The sequence below is a fragment of the Simochromis diagramma genome, unplaced genomic scaffold, assembly GCF_900408965.1.
Source record: "Simochromis diagramma unplaced genomic scaffold, fSimDia1.1 OVJJ01000578.1, whole genome shotgun sequence".
Taxonomy (NCBI): Eukaryota; Metazoa; Chordata; class Actinopteri; order Cichliformes; family Cichlidae; genus Simochromis; species Simochromis diagramma.
Window position 1 is genome coordinate 342,862 of NW_024387395.1, and position 12,242 is coordinate 355,103.

The window sequence follows — 12,242 nt, forward strand, 5'->3', positions numbered from 1 at the left end:
AGACTCGAGCCCGGCCTCAGCACCGCCGGCTCCAAGCGCAGATACAAACGTGCAGAGCGAGGTCAGGACTGAGTCACCTGGACCCGACCAGCAGAAACGCTCACAGCTGTTTTTCTAACAAACTGCTGGAAACGTTTTGTGCACGGGTCCTCCTGCCTTCACAAACAGCACGTTCTGGTTTTCATGAACGACTCTGGCGTCTTCCTGTCATGTTGTTCTGCACCATGAAGGAACTCTGCAGGAGTCAGACGAAGGCTCTTATTTCAATGCTCCGGACACCAGACGCACAGTTTTCAGCTAACACGATCAGAACGTGAGTTCCTCCTGTGATCAGGTTAACTCGTGTACTGATAAAACTCTCGGCCGTCACTCTCGATCATTTGGAGACGACAAACCGACTACGTGCGCCCGACGCGAGCAGCTGGACGACAGCCCTGCTGGGATTCGGCTGCACAGCTGCAAACGACGTCTTCCAAAGTGTAACTCAGGTTCACAGGAGACGAAACATATTGAGTCTGCGTTCTGCTGGGCGAGCGGCGGGACGGGCTCTGACCGACAGGTAAACGGCTTCGGAGCGGCTCCCACCTTGTTGATGTCAGAGATGAGCTTCCCCTCGCGGGGCATGTACACCTTCTGGTTGTTTGCCCTCATCTTGCTCTGGATGGTGAAGAGAAGGACCTCCAGGTTCCCCTTCTCTGTGAACCTGATGGGGACAGAGACCAGGTGAGAGCTCAGGTAGCGTTACTGGAGGCAGAGCGAAGGCGAGGCGCAGCGCTCTTACTTGGGGGGCTTCTCCACGGTGCGGTAGGTGTTGAAGGCTTGTAGCTGCTGCTGGACTCCCGCCAGAGAGTTGGCGAACTTCCTGTTGTTGAGGATGATGATGGTCTGTTCAATCCACTCCAGCAGGTCTGAGGCCAGGGACTCGTATTTCTCGATCATCTTCTCCGTCTCGATGGCGTTGTCCAAAACCTGGAAGCAAAAACCAAGACAATGAGGCGCCGCCAGCGGAGTTCGTGACCTCTGAAAGAGAGTTTCAGTCGTGCCGACTCACCTTCCCGATACGTTTGCCCTCCACCTTCAGAGCCTTCATCTTGGAGAAATAGTGGTAATAGGTCACCACGTAGGTGATGACGGACTTCTCGTCGGGATGGTCCACGCTGATGTCTGCAGCACAAACAGAAGATTCAAATACAAACTGTTCAGGTGAACTGCTCAGGTAAACGTGCGGTCCCTACCCTCGGGGTCCAACAGCTTGGTGAGGCCCAAGTGATGCTCCGCCAGGTTGAAGGCGTTCTGCAGGTTGTAGTGAGCGTTGGATTTCTTCAGTTTGTCAAAATCGATCAAATCAGGCCTGAAAACACGAAAAACACAAAACTTTATTCACAGGGACGAGTCTCCGCATCGTCACACCTGGACGACGGGGTTACCTGTGTTTGTGGATGAGCGCGTTGAAGGCCATGCCGTCCCTCCAGCTCGTGCTGAAGTTGTGGATGTTGACGTTGGGATACCTGAGGAAGAAGACAGGAAGCAGAGGTTAACCTGAGCTCGGCCTCACTGACACTACGCAGGTGCTGCAGGTGAGCCTCACCCCGCGGTCTTCATCTGACACCACAGCAGCAGGGCGTCTTTGGCCGATCGCTTCTCTTTGTTGTCTTCCGTCTCCACGCTGATGTCCTGAATCTGAGGGCAAGAGGAAGAACAGTAACACCTCCACCTGTCTGCCGTTTTTACCTGTGGCCCTGCAGGAATCTCCTGAGTCTGTGCTCTAACAGGTCACACCTGTGACGCGTGCTTACCTGGAAGCGGAGTATGATGGTCCAGATGAGGCCCAGCGTGAGCCGATGGTTTCCGTCCACGATGTCGTGGGAGCCCATGTTCTCCAGGTGAACCCGCTGCTCCTTCAGGAACTGCAGCGCCTTGTCCACATTCTCCAGACAGTGGATCCGCATCCGCCCTTTGGTTGGCTTTGGCTGGAGGCGGAGGAGCAGAGAGTCAGGTGATCTACAGGTGTAGATCCAAAATCATGAACATCCTGTGAGGGCAGACTTTCACAATAAAAGCTGCAATAATCACACACTGAAGCAAGGATATGTGTCTGGTTCCCACTGACGTCTCCAAAATAACAGGAAGTGGAGACACCGTCTTGTCTTCCTGGCCCGGGAGGACGGCGAGGCGTTCCTGGCCTACAGGAAGTGGGAGGAAGCGCAGCAGCTGGACCACAGCCTTCCTTGAGGCCAACAAGTCCACCGTCTCAAACGGAAACAGGTTAATGTTTCAGAGGGAAAACAGGAAGTCAGGCACACCTGCTTGAACTCTGAGGTCACTTCCTGTGAGCTGCTGTACCCTCCAGGAGGTCATCAGGAGCACGAATGTGGACTTACTCTGATCGCACGTCAAATAAAGCATCGCTTTAAAAATCTCGGGAAGCTCATCCAGAAACTTATGTCACATGACCGACCGCTGTGACATCACATGACATCGTCTGACACACAGGAAACGTCCTCTGGAAACATCTGGGCAAAAGGGGCGGAGCATACTCAGAAGCATATGGGCTTAAATTGTGGTCATAAATGTTTTGTACTTGTAAATCAAATGCGTATTTGTGAACTGAAGTTTTGTAACCTTGTAAAAATAAATTTGTTAGAAAATTTTATGTTTGTGCATCTACAGATGAGAATTTGTGTTTTAAAAAATATTTACGCGAGTTACAAATGTTCCTGTGAAGGTCTGCTTACAGAGGAAAACACTACGTGTAAACTCTGCGCTCAGGTTCCCTGGATGTGGGAGAGTTTCAACTTACACGTACGAATTTTGACCCGATTTTTCTTCCTGTCAGCTGATTGGTTGATTGATTAACAATCCAATCAGAGAACAGATGGGTTTGGCTGTTGGAGGGGGGCTTTACGGAGCTGCAGGTCCTTGAAGGGTGATACAGTTTGAAGCTGGAGGATCTCTATATAAATATCCGATAGCAGCGAGGTCCCCTAACTTTGAGCAGCTGTTGAAAGGATAAAGTTGTGCTATATCAGTGGTTAGAAATACCATTATTACTTTAGGATTAGTTTAACACAAAGTCAGGGCTGACCCGGGACCATGGCAGCATAAAGGTCCTTTCACATCAGAGGCAGCATGTGCTGCTAATGCTAACTGCTAACTAAAAGCCAAGGATCCAGGATTTGTTGCTGGCTGCTGAGCTCTGTGTGCGGCAGCTCTACCTGCACTAGATGCACCTGTCGTTTCTATCTCTGACTTTATGTCCTCTACAAGAGTTTCTGTTTTTTTTGCTGTTTCTTCAAATGTTCAATAAAAACATGTATCGTTAATTCATAACCAGAAAGCTTTGTAACTATCCCCACTAGTGAAGACTGTGTCATTTCCACAACACTGCCCCCCCCAGGGTCCACAGAGAAAGGTTCTGGAGGTCTCTGTCTAAGCACGTAGACCTGTGACACAAAATCACTGAACTCAGACACACACAGACTGTTTTCATGGTGATGAAGGAAAACACTGGGCTGGCATGTAAAAAGCATTTATTCTTCCAGGACCTGCAGCTCCGTAAAGCCCCCCTCCAACAGCCAAACCCATCTGTGCTCTGATTGGATTGTTAAATTTGTGATTGACGTGACATTGACCAATCAGCTGACAGGAAGAAAAATCGGGTCAAAATTTGTACGTGTAAGTTGAAACTCTCCCACATCCAGGGAACCTGAGCGCATCTACTCATCTGTAGATGCACAAACATAAATCTTTCTAACAAATTTATTTTTACAAGGTTACAAAACTTCAGTTTAGTTCACAAACACGCATGTGATTTACAAGTACAAAACATTTATGGCCACAATTTAAGCCCATAGAAGTGTCTCTCCTCCCTCATCTCGCTCTACAGGAGCTGCAGTACTGTTCGCAGCCACAGGCTGAGCAGGGGCGCTCTATCAGACATCCTGACGGCCTGGACAGGAAGTTCCACTTGATCAGATCAGTGAAGGCCGGGTTTCTTCTTCTGGTGTTGATTTTAGTGCAAGGACTGTTTATGTGTGTGTTTGTGTGAGTGTGTGTGTGTGTTACCAGTCTCTCCCCGGAGAGGACCTCGAGCAGTTTGATGAGCATGCGTCCGTCTCTCAGGTCCATGTACAGGTCGGTGATCCTGCAGGAGACTCTGGACAGGTGAGAGTTCACCCACTTAGTGAAGGTCTTCTTCTGCACCGCCTCCCGCTCATCTGTGCACGCACAACACACACACACACACACACACACGTTTCAGTCTGGGCACCTGATCAGAGTTTTCATACTCTTATCAGGCACATAAGCCCCGCCCACCTGCTGTTTGTATTTGTATGTTCGGTGCATGTGAACACCGATGCAGCGACCTGCTTTAAACAGGAAACAGCAACAGCTGTAATAATTATAATAAAGCAGCGACACCACACAGACGGCTGTCCAAAAGGGGGAGGAGCTAAAACAGGCTGATTCAGGCAAACACGTGAGCAGAAGTGAGAGCAGCTGATCGCCTCTAACGGGTGGGCCTTCACGAGGATGGAAGTGGATGTGCGACTCAGCTCAAACCTTCAAAGTAAAACTCCTGTTGTCCCGCTTGTTTCCTGTTTGGTTACGCCGGCGATGCTGCGGCTCCGGCGCTGCTGTTGGATCTGCAGACCTGACGCTGTCTCTGTGGAGACACCGCGCTGCTGATAGCAACGGCGCCACTAGCCAACCGCAGTGTTTGGTTCAGCGTCATGACTGGTTTCAGCCAGCAGGCCTAAACTGGTTACCACTGACACCAGGTGAGACCAGGTGGGCCTCTGTTTACTGTGCCACGCTCGAGCTTGTGTCTTTGCTAAACTCTTCTGGAAGTGTTTTATTATTTGTGTTATCAGCAGAATTATTCATTGCTCTGCTGCTTACATTTCCATGGAAACACCAGGAAGTTGGACTGAACCCCGTGTACCTGTGCTCCGGGCAGGTGTGACAGCCTGTGATGATGTCACTGAGCCCAGCAGTAAAAGTGAGCGCTTAAACTTTAACCAGGAGCAGGTCGAAGGTCGCCCAACACGCCCACAGACACCCAGGTGCACCTGTAATCACGCCGTTTTAAAACAGCAGTGATGAGCTCTGTGGGCGGAGCTTTAGAACCCGAGCACTGAAGCGACTGGGTGATGGCTCCGTTTATTGTTCCACACAAATAAAGTTTATGCATCAACACCTACGGCCTGCCAGCCTGGCTCCACGGCAACCCCTGCAGCATGTTTCCTAAACCGTGTTCGTGCAGCACAGCGTTTCCGTGAAGGCGGTTCACAGGAAGTACTTATAGCCCAAATGCGCTCTGTCCAGTCCGGGTCCTGGCGCAGAGAGATCTGCACACCAACACTGCGTAAACATCCCAGCGCCTCCTAGTGGCAGCAGCAGAGCAACACCATGTGACAGAAACTGCTTAACATCCGTGAGATTTACATGCTGAAGCGATTCCACGCCACACAGGAACTCATACTGACACGTTTGTGCAGCAGCCAATGAGACCGCAAAAGATCCGCATACACACAGGAAAGACATGGATGCGCAGCGAGGTCCGAGCTGCACGGCGAGTCTGCAGGTAAGAAGATCCAAGACCTGTGCCCAATCCAGTTCCTTCAAGGACCCGCTGAAGGGTCCCAGCCTCCCAACTGGGAACCACCACCCTGACCAGTTACATGAAACCGAACCCACGCCCTCTGCCGCCACGACCTCTGACCCTCGGCTCCTCCTCCTTACCTTGTAGCTGTTTGAAGCGACCCTCCAGCACGTTGTAGCTGAGCTGCTGCTCCTCCATCACGGTTGAGGACTAAGAGACCGATTTTAGCGACGCCGATCATAAACCACGAGCTCCGCACGTCAGCCCACCGAGAGCGAAGTCATCGCTTCAGCCGTTGTTTCAGAAGTTTCAGAGTCCAAAATCAGGTTTTTGGTTTTTACTGACAGACAGGAACACCTGCCCTCATCACCGCAGTTTTAAAAAGCTGAACACAGGCTCGAGTCCACAAACTGAACCAGAGAACGCAGACTGTCAGCTGATCCTGAACGTGAGGACGGCGAGAGTGTGAAACTTCACCAAAACCCCGAGAAAAAACAGCCACGGCTCAAAAAAACAGAAAAACTTCCTTTGAAGTGCGATCGGAGCGAGAAGGAAAACGCCCTCGTGTCCGCGAGAGGTGCAGTAATGAGAGTCCAGAGGTCGCCGTGACGGCCACAGGACGGTGAGCGACAGGGACTGCGTGTGTGTGTCTGCCCTGCCCTCGCTGCAGCTACACGCCGCTCATTCTTCTTTCCTGCTCAGTGATCTGACTGATTGTCCTGTTTCCCTCCACACACACACACACACACACACACACACACACACACACACACACACACACACACACACACACACACACACACAGACGCTCCCTATCCAAACACACTGTAAAAAGTGGATATCTATAATTTCCCAGCTTCAGCTGAACACTTGAATGTCACACGGATTCACGTAAAAGATCAAAGGCTGCTTCACCTGCAGACAGCAAACAGCAGGGGGCGCTGCAGGTGACCCAAACACATCAGAGGTACAAACATCTGCTTTAATGGAGGAGCTCATAGCTGCTGACCAACCAATCAGCTCCTGGCAGTGGGAGTGGACTTCCCACAGACCTTTCCAGCTGCACGCTGCACCTGTGCGTCCTGTGAGAAGAAGAATGCACTGATACCTGTGAGGCGTCACATGATGACGTGAGAACAGATGAAGACCAGCCAGCACCTGCACACATCTAGTTACACACTGACAGCTGTGTAACCATGGCGACAGCCTGAGAGTAAAAACTGAAAATAAAGTTTCTACTTTTCATTTCCAGATTTCAGACACTCCCAGCTGTCCCAGCAGCTCGGCTGATGGCTCCCAGTTTGACTCCAGTTTCAGCTCAGACTTTTTACAGTGTGTTGGAATGTGTTGGCCAATGACGGTGCAGCCTCAGCATGATGTCATTAGGGTGTGAAGGGGTGGGGGCCGAGGAGGTGGGGGTGTTTCCCCTCATTGTTTCTTCACATTCCTGAACAAAGGACAGGAAGTGAGGAACAAACATCCTGTGCACACACACACACACATCCCTGCATGTCTATCTTTGTGAGGACCGGTGCTGGCTCCAAACAGAATCCAAAGCTGTGACTACGACTCCCAAAGTGCATTTCACCAACAGAGCCTGAGAGCCAATCAGATTTAGCGCCTGCTGACATCACTCGGTCACCTGGAGTGCAGAGTCCTGCAGGAAATGAACCTGCGAGCATCTCAGCTGATGAAGAGCTCACAGTGAAGCAAGCCGAGATATGACATCAGCAGGGCGCCAGGTGTCCTTTCACAATAAAATACCTGAAGACAGAAGTAAAAAGGACTTTTGTCTGAAAACAAGACTCCTCCTCCAGCCTGCATGTAAACACAGTCATGTGACAGAGTCATGTGACAGGCCGGGCTCGTGACTCATTACTCAAACCCAGCAAGGACCACGAGGTTCAAACCCACCACCTCCACGCTGTGAGGCGACTCTGCTGACCGCGGTGCGCCCGAGCCACCACACTCAGCACATGTCAGGTGTGCTCTCGTGGTTGCTCAGGTATGTTTCTTTGACATGTTCCACAGGATGCTTTGAGTCACAGCAGCACATCAACAGAAACACAGCTTACCTGCGCAGGTCTGTGCAGGTAAGCCGTCAGCGGTGGTGGATAACAACATTAATAAACGTTCTGATTCATATGAAACAGTTTATTGTAAATCAGCTCTACGTATCGATCATCCATAATCACTAACAGATTTCAGCCTCCACAGACCGTCTGTTCACCAGAAGCGCTGCATCACTTCCTTCCTGCTGAGCTGTGAGGCGTGCCGATGGCGGCCGGGCTCCTACCTGCGAGCGCTTTGATGCGGGAGCGTTCGAAGAGGCGGGCCGAGCTGTTCTCGTTGTCCCAGTCGTCGTCCCAGCGGTTGTTCACCATGTCGTTGCTGCCGCTGTACTGCTGCTGCAGCTCCATGCGGTCGTACTCGGCGGCCACCGTCGTCATCTTGACCTTTCACCTCTGACGCGCCTCGATGTCAGCGGGGACACGTCCACATCGACGGCTTCTGGCTGAAACCTGCGGAGCAGACAGGAAATGTGGGTCACAGAGAGGTCACAACCTGCGTCTCAGCGAGTGACCTTTGACCTAAAAACAGGAGTTTGCCTGAGCTTTTCTCGCCCTGACACACACACGCAAACAAACACACACACACAGACACACACACCTCTTCCTGCTTCTGTTACTTTTCATGTGTAGCTTTCACTGTTCTTCTTCGGGGCTAAAATCATCTGTTTCCTGCTGCAACCGGCTCAAATCGTTTTTGTGTTGCGCTCCGAAACACGTCACACCCTCCCAGCAGCTCTGGGAATGTGCTGCTGTTCTCCCGGCTCGGCCACCGGGGGAGCTGTAACCCAGCCCTCGTCTGCTCGGTGAGCTGAAGAAGCCCCGCCTGTAAACAAACCACCACCCGACATCAGCTGGTTGTAACTGAATCATTCAAACAGGGTGTGTTCCAAAGGTACCTCCTGTCTCCTTTCCTCACCTCCTGCTGAGGACTTAGGAAAAGAGAAGTGGAACGACCTCACACTCTCTCCTTGACGGTGTGAGGATGTCCGCCGTGTTGAAACTACAACGAGCAGACGGACTACAAACGCGCATCGTCCTCTGTCTCAGCGTGTTCTGTTGTTTGGTGGAGGTCATATAAACAAGAACAGCCGGTGTAAATGTCCTGCACCGCAGAGGCGGGAATTTTAAAGCCGGAGGAACATTTAGGGTCCGATTTACTGCCTCACAGAGACAAACAGAGTCTGTGCTGACAGCTGTGAACAGCAGCACTTTGGGCCTTATGCACGTGTTTGTTTCACTCCCAGGAGAGAATTTTAAACGTCGCTTCAAACTCTGTCACACACAGGTTACACTGTAACACTATAAACACATCAGCAGCTTATGGATGAACATCAGCTGCTCGGCCTCAGTTATTACGTCGACAGTTTTCATGGACAGTCGGATGGCCTGTCGCTGTGAATTATGGGACGGTGTTATCTCCTCTCCTTTCCTCAAGGATGCTTCGGTGTGTCCTACTCTAAAGGAAGCACTGAAGCTCCTTTCCTTGGTGTATGGGGAGGTGGAACAGCTCCGATCATGGTCACGTCTCTCAGTGAGGAACCTTCCAGAGAAACTTTCAGAATGCGCCCTTTATGTAGTCAAACACTAAACACTCAGCAGCAGAGGATTGTGGGTAATGTAATGAGTCTGCGTGTGCCCTGCTCCCATTGGCTGCCTGAGTCAGCTGACTGGAGCAAATGGAATCAGAGTTATAGGCCTTAGCGGCGGCAGCAGCCATTACAGCACTCAGAGAAAGTCCCGAGGGACGCTAATGGACCCGATTTCCTGAAGCAGCCCAACCTGAGAGTCTGAGCGCAGAGGTCGGAGGTCAGGGACAGCTCTGCATCCGTAGCGTCAATAATCATCCCACACGGCGAGGTCGAGGACAAAGAGTCATATGTTAAAGACCAGAGAAGAAGAAACACAGCTGCCGTTAAACAAACAGGCACAGAAGAAGAAGCAGCTGAGAATAAAAACACACACCCTCGCAGCATTCCTGACAGGCACAGCTGTGGACACACCACGTCTATCCCTCTGCCCCGTGGGGCCCTCCATGTGAGCAACAGGTGTGTGTCACCTGTCTGAGGCAGCAGCTGGCTCACGCCACCACGCTGCTCTGCCCAAGAAAGTGTCAAGAACGTCTCCACGTTTTAGCTCCTCCTCCTCTGTTTTTTTAGTACGATGACATGACGACAGAGGAGCGACGACCGAAAACCACAGAAGAGTCTCCAAACCGAGCCTCCGACTCAGTGCTGCCCCCAGTGGGCCTCGCAGGTGCAGCAGAGCCCAAAAACTCAGCCACCAACATGGAGACACGCCGATCAGCCGTGACAGCACGTGTATTTGTGATCAGTCGTCATTTATCAAAACTGATTTTATACGTAAGCTTCCTGCGTCTCCTCAGTGCTGAGGAGATGGAGGAGGAGGAATCCCTCACCTGCTCAGGTCTGACGCAGATCACCAGGTGATGCACGAGGCCGCGGCGAGCTGAAGTCAAAGTGATCACAGAACACTGAGGAGGCCACGCTTCACCTCACTGGCGTCTGCAGGTGTGTTTGTAAGCGAGCTCGCCACTGCACACGAGCAGGGAGGAGTTATTGGATTTACTCAGCACACAAACAGCCTCATTTCCTGGAGCGCCGACCCCGCCCGGCAACAGGAAACAGCTCGCCGCTCTCAGCAGGCGCACACAAACATCCATCAGACTCTGTGTCCGACACGCCGGGCTTTCTACGGCGAGGGTGAACAACAAACACGCCGGAAGTCTCCACAGAGCTTCATCGGGCAGTGAAGTCTTCACTGTGCAGAACCAGAACCAGGCCCAACTGGTTCTTTGGTTTGTGGGGGGAGAACAGAACCACCAGAGAACTGAAGTTCCAGGAACCTCTAAGGACCATTGCTGCAGTGTTATCAGTGAACTAACCAGAACCTTTACGGAGGTTAGTAAACCGAGCCAGGAACGCCTCACCGAAGGTTCTGTTTACGTTTGAAGAACATTCCCTAAACGATCAGCTGATCGATCAGCAGAAAACAAACCACGTAAATATTTAAACCAGAACCCCGAGAACGCCATCCATCACTTCCTGTCTCATTAGACAGGCAGCCATTAGAACACTCAGGCAACATTCAGGGAAAGGAAGCGAAGCGTTACGGGAACACCGGGGGTTGCTCCTGTCGTTCTAAATGAGTTTGTTCACATCAACACAGACGGCTCTAATTTCTAAACCAGGACATTTTCCTTTATGGAGGAGCTTTCAGGGAACGTGGAGGTAACTCCAACCACGCAGGGATCTTAAAGAACATGTCCCAAACAAATTTATGGGATGCTGGATCCCAGCTCTGCAGTGTTGGGGTGCTCCTAACGTCAGAAAAACATTCCCAAAACGTTCACACAACCAAAAACTGCTGGTTCACTGGCTTCCTGTTAGAGGAGAACCTTTAGGAAACATTTCATGGACATACCTATAAGGGAACTGTGACCCTGACAAACGGTTTGGGAACGCTGGGATGAGAACCCAAGTGTTCCCATATGAGCCCTCAGATGATCTTTCATGTTCCGGTTTGGGTTGAAGGACGTTCTGTGAAGGTTTGGGAAACGTTGTGTTTTATTTACATGTCCTGTGTGTGTGTGTGTGTGTGTGTGTGTGTGTGTGTGTGTGTGTGTGTGTGTGTGTGAGGCAAACACAAACAGAACCGGTCACGCTGAGCGGAACCTGACGGGAACTCTGAGGAGCTGTGTCCGGTTTCTGGGCCTCCCGCCGCTGTTTTCCAGCACTTTCTCCGGTCGGAGCGGCGGCTCTCGGCGGGCTCGGCCCCGCTGAAAGGAGCTGTTATTGTCCGGGACGCATACACTCCTCATCTCCTCCTCCTCCTCCGCGGCCACGCCTGTTTGTCTCCTCTCATGGCGCACCGTTATTCTCATCCATCCTTACTAATGGCTGCTGGCGGGGACGAGCCGCGGACACGCGGGCGGAGGAGCACCGCGGCGCGGGCCGCGCGTCGGCGGGGAGCGGCTCCAGAGCCTCCGGGAGGGATCCCGGAGGCTCTGGAGCCGCTCCCCGCCGACGCGGAGCGAAGTTATGGAGGAGCCGAGGCTCCGGAGCGCCTCTCTTCAATCACAGCCACAGTAGAGACACAATAGAGACAGTAGAGACCAGGACGCTGCTTACCTGCTTAGGGTCGGAGCGACACTCCAAACTTCAGCGGAGGTGAGGAAGAGTCTGCAGACCGGAGAGCACAGAGGAGGTGGCGGGGGCTGCTGCTCCTGCTGCTGCCGCAGGGGATGACGGGAAAGAATCCGCACTGCCCCCTCCCCCTCCCCCCGCTCAGAGGGTTCGGGTCTGATTCTGGGCTTCGGGTCCGTCTGCAGAGCGCCCCCTGCAGGCCGCAGAGAGCAGCAGCAGCTTCAGTTGATCCGAGTCGCAGGCTCTTTATTCCACAGTTACTATTATTGTTGTTATTACTGTTATTTATTATTATTACTAATATTGTTATTGTTACTATTATTGTTGTTATTACTGTTATTTATTATTATTACTAATATTGTTATTGTTACTATTATTGTTGTTATTACTGATTAAGAGGCC

At 51.7% G+C, this 12,242-nt stretch overlaps 1 protein-coding gene across 2 annotated transcripts in view; it reads right to left on the reverse strand.

Annotated features, from left to right (window-relative positions):
• Positions 1-11,976, reverse strand: part of LOC120720364 (spectrin beta chain, non-erythrocytic 1-like) — a 28,061-nt gene extending 16,085 nt beyond the window's left edge. Inside the window, exons 1-10 of one of the 2 annotated variants that reach the window (XM_040010021.1) lie at positions 11,826-11,976; positions 7,902-8,127; positions 4,066-4,217; positions 1,797-1,970; positions 1,589-1,680; positions 1,428-1,508; positions 1,236-1,351; positions 1,052-1,164; positions 782-969; positions 586-703 (exon numbers count right to left, since the gene is read on the reverse strand). In XM_040010021.1, coding sequence (XP_039865955.1) covers positions 586-703; positions 782-969; positions 1,052-1,164; positions 1,236-1,351; positions 1,428-1,508; positions 1,589-1,680; positions 1,797-1,970; positions 4,066-4,217; positions 7,902-8,055 — 1,188 coding nt within the window. In that variant the 5' untranslated portion in view covers positions 8,056-8,127; positions 11,826-11,976. Of the gene's footprint in view, positions 1-585; positions 704-781; positions 970-1,051; positions 1,165-1,235; positions 1,352-1,427; positions 1,509-1,588; positions 1,681-1,796; positions 1,971-4,065; positions 4,218-5,745; positions 6,324-7,901; positions 8,128-11,825 lie in introns of those variants that run through there. The other variant, XM_040010022.1, reaches the window with a different exon arrangement.
• Between the last annotated feature and the right edge of the window lie 266 nt (positions 11,977-12,242).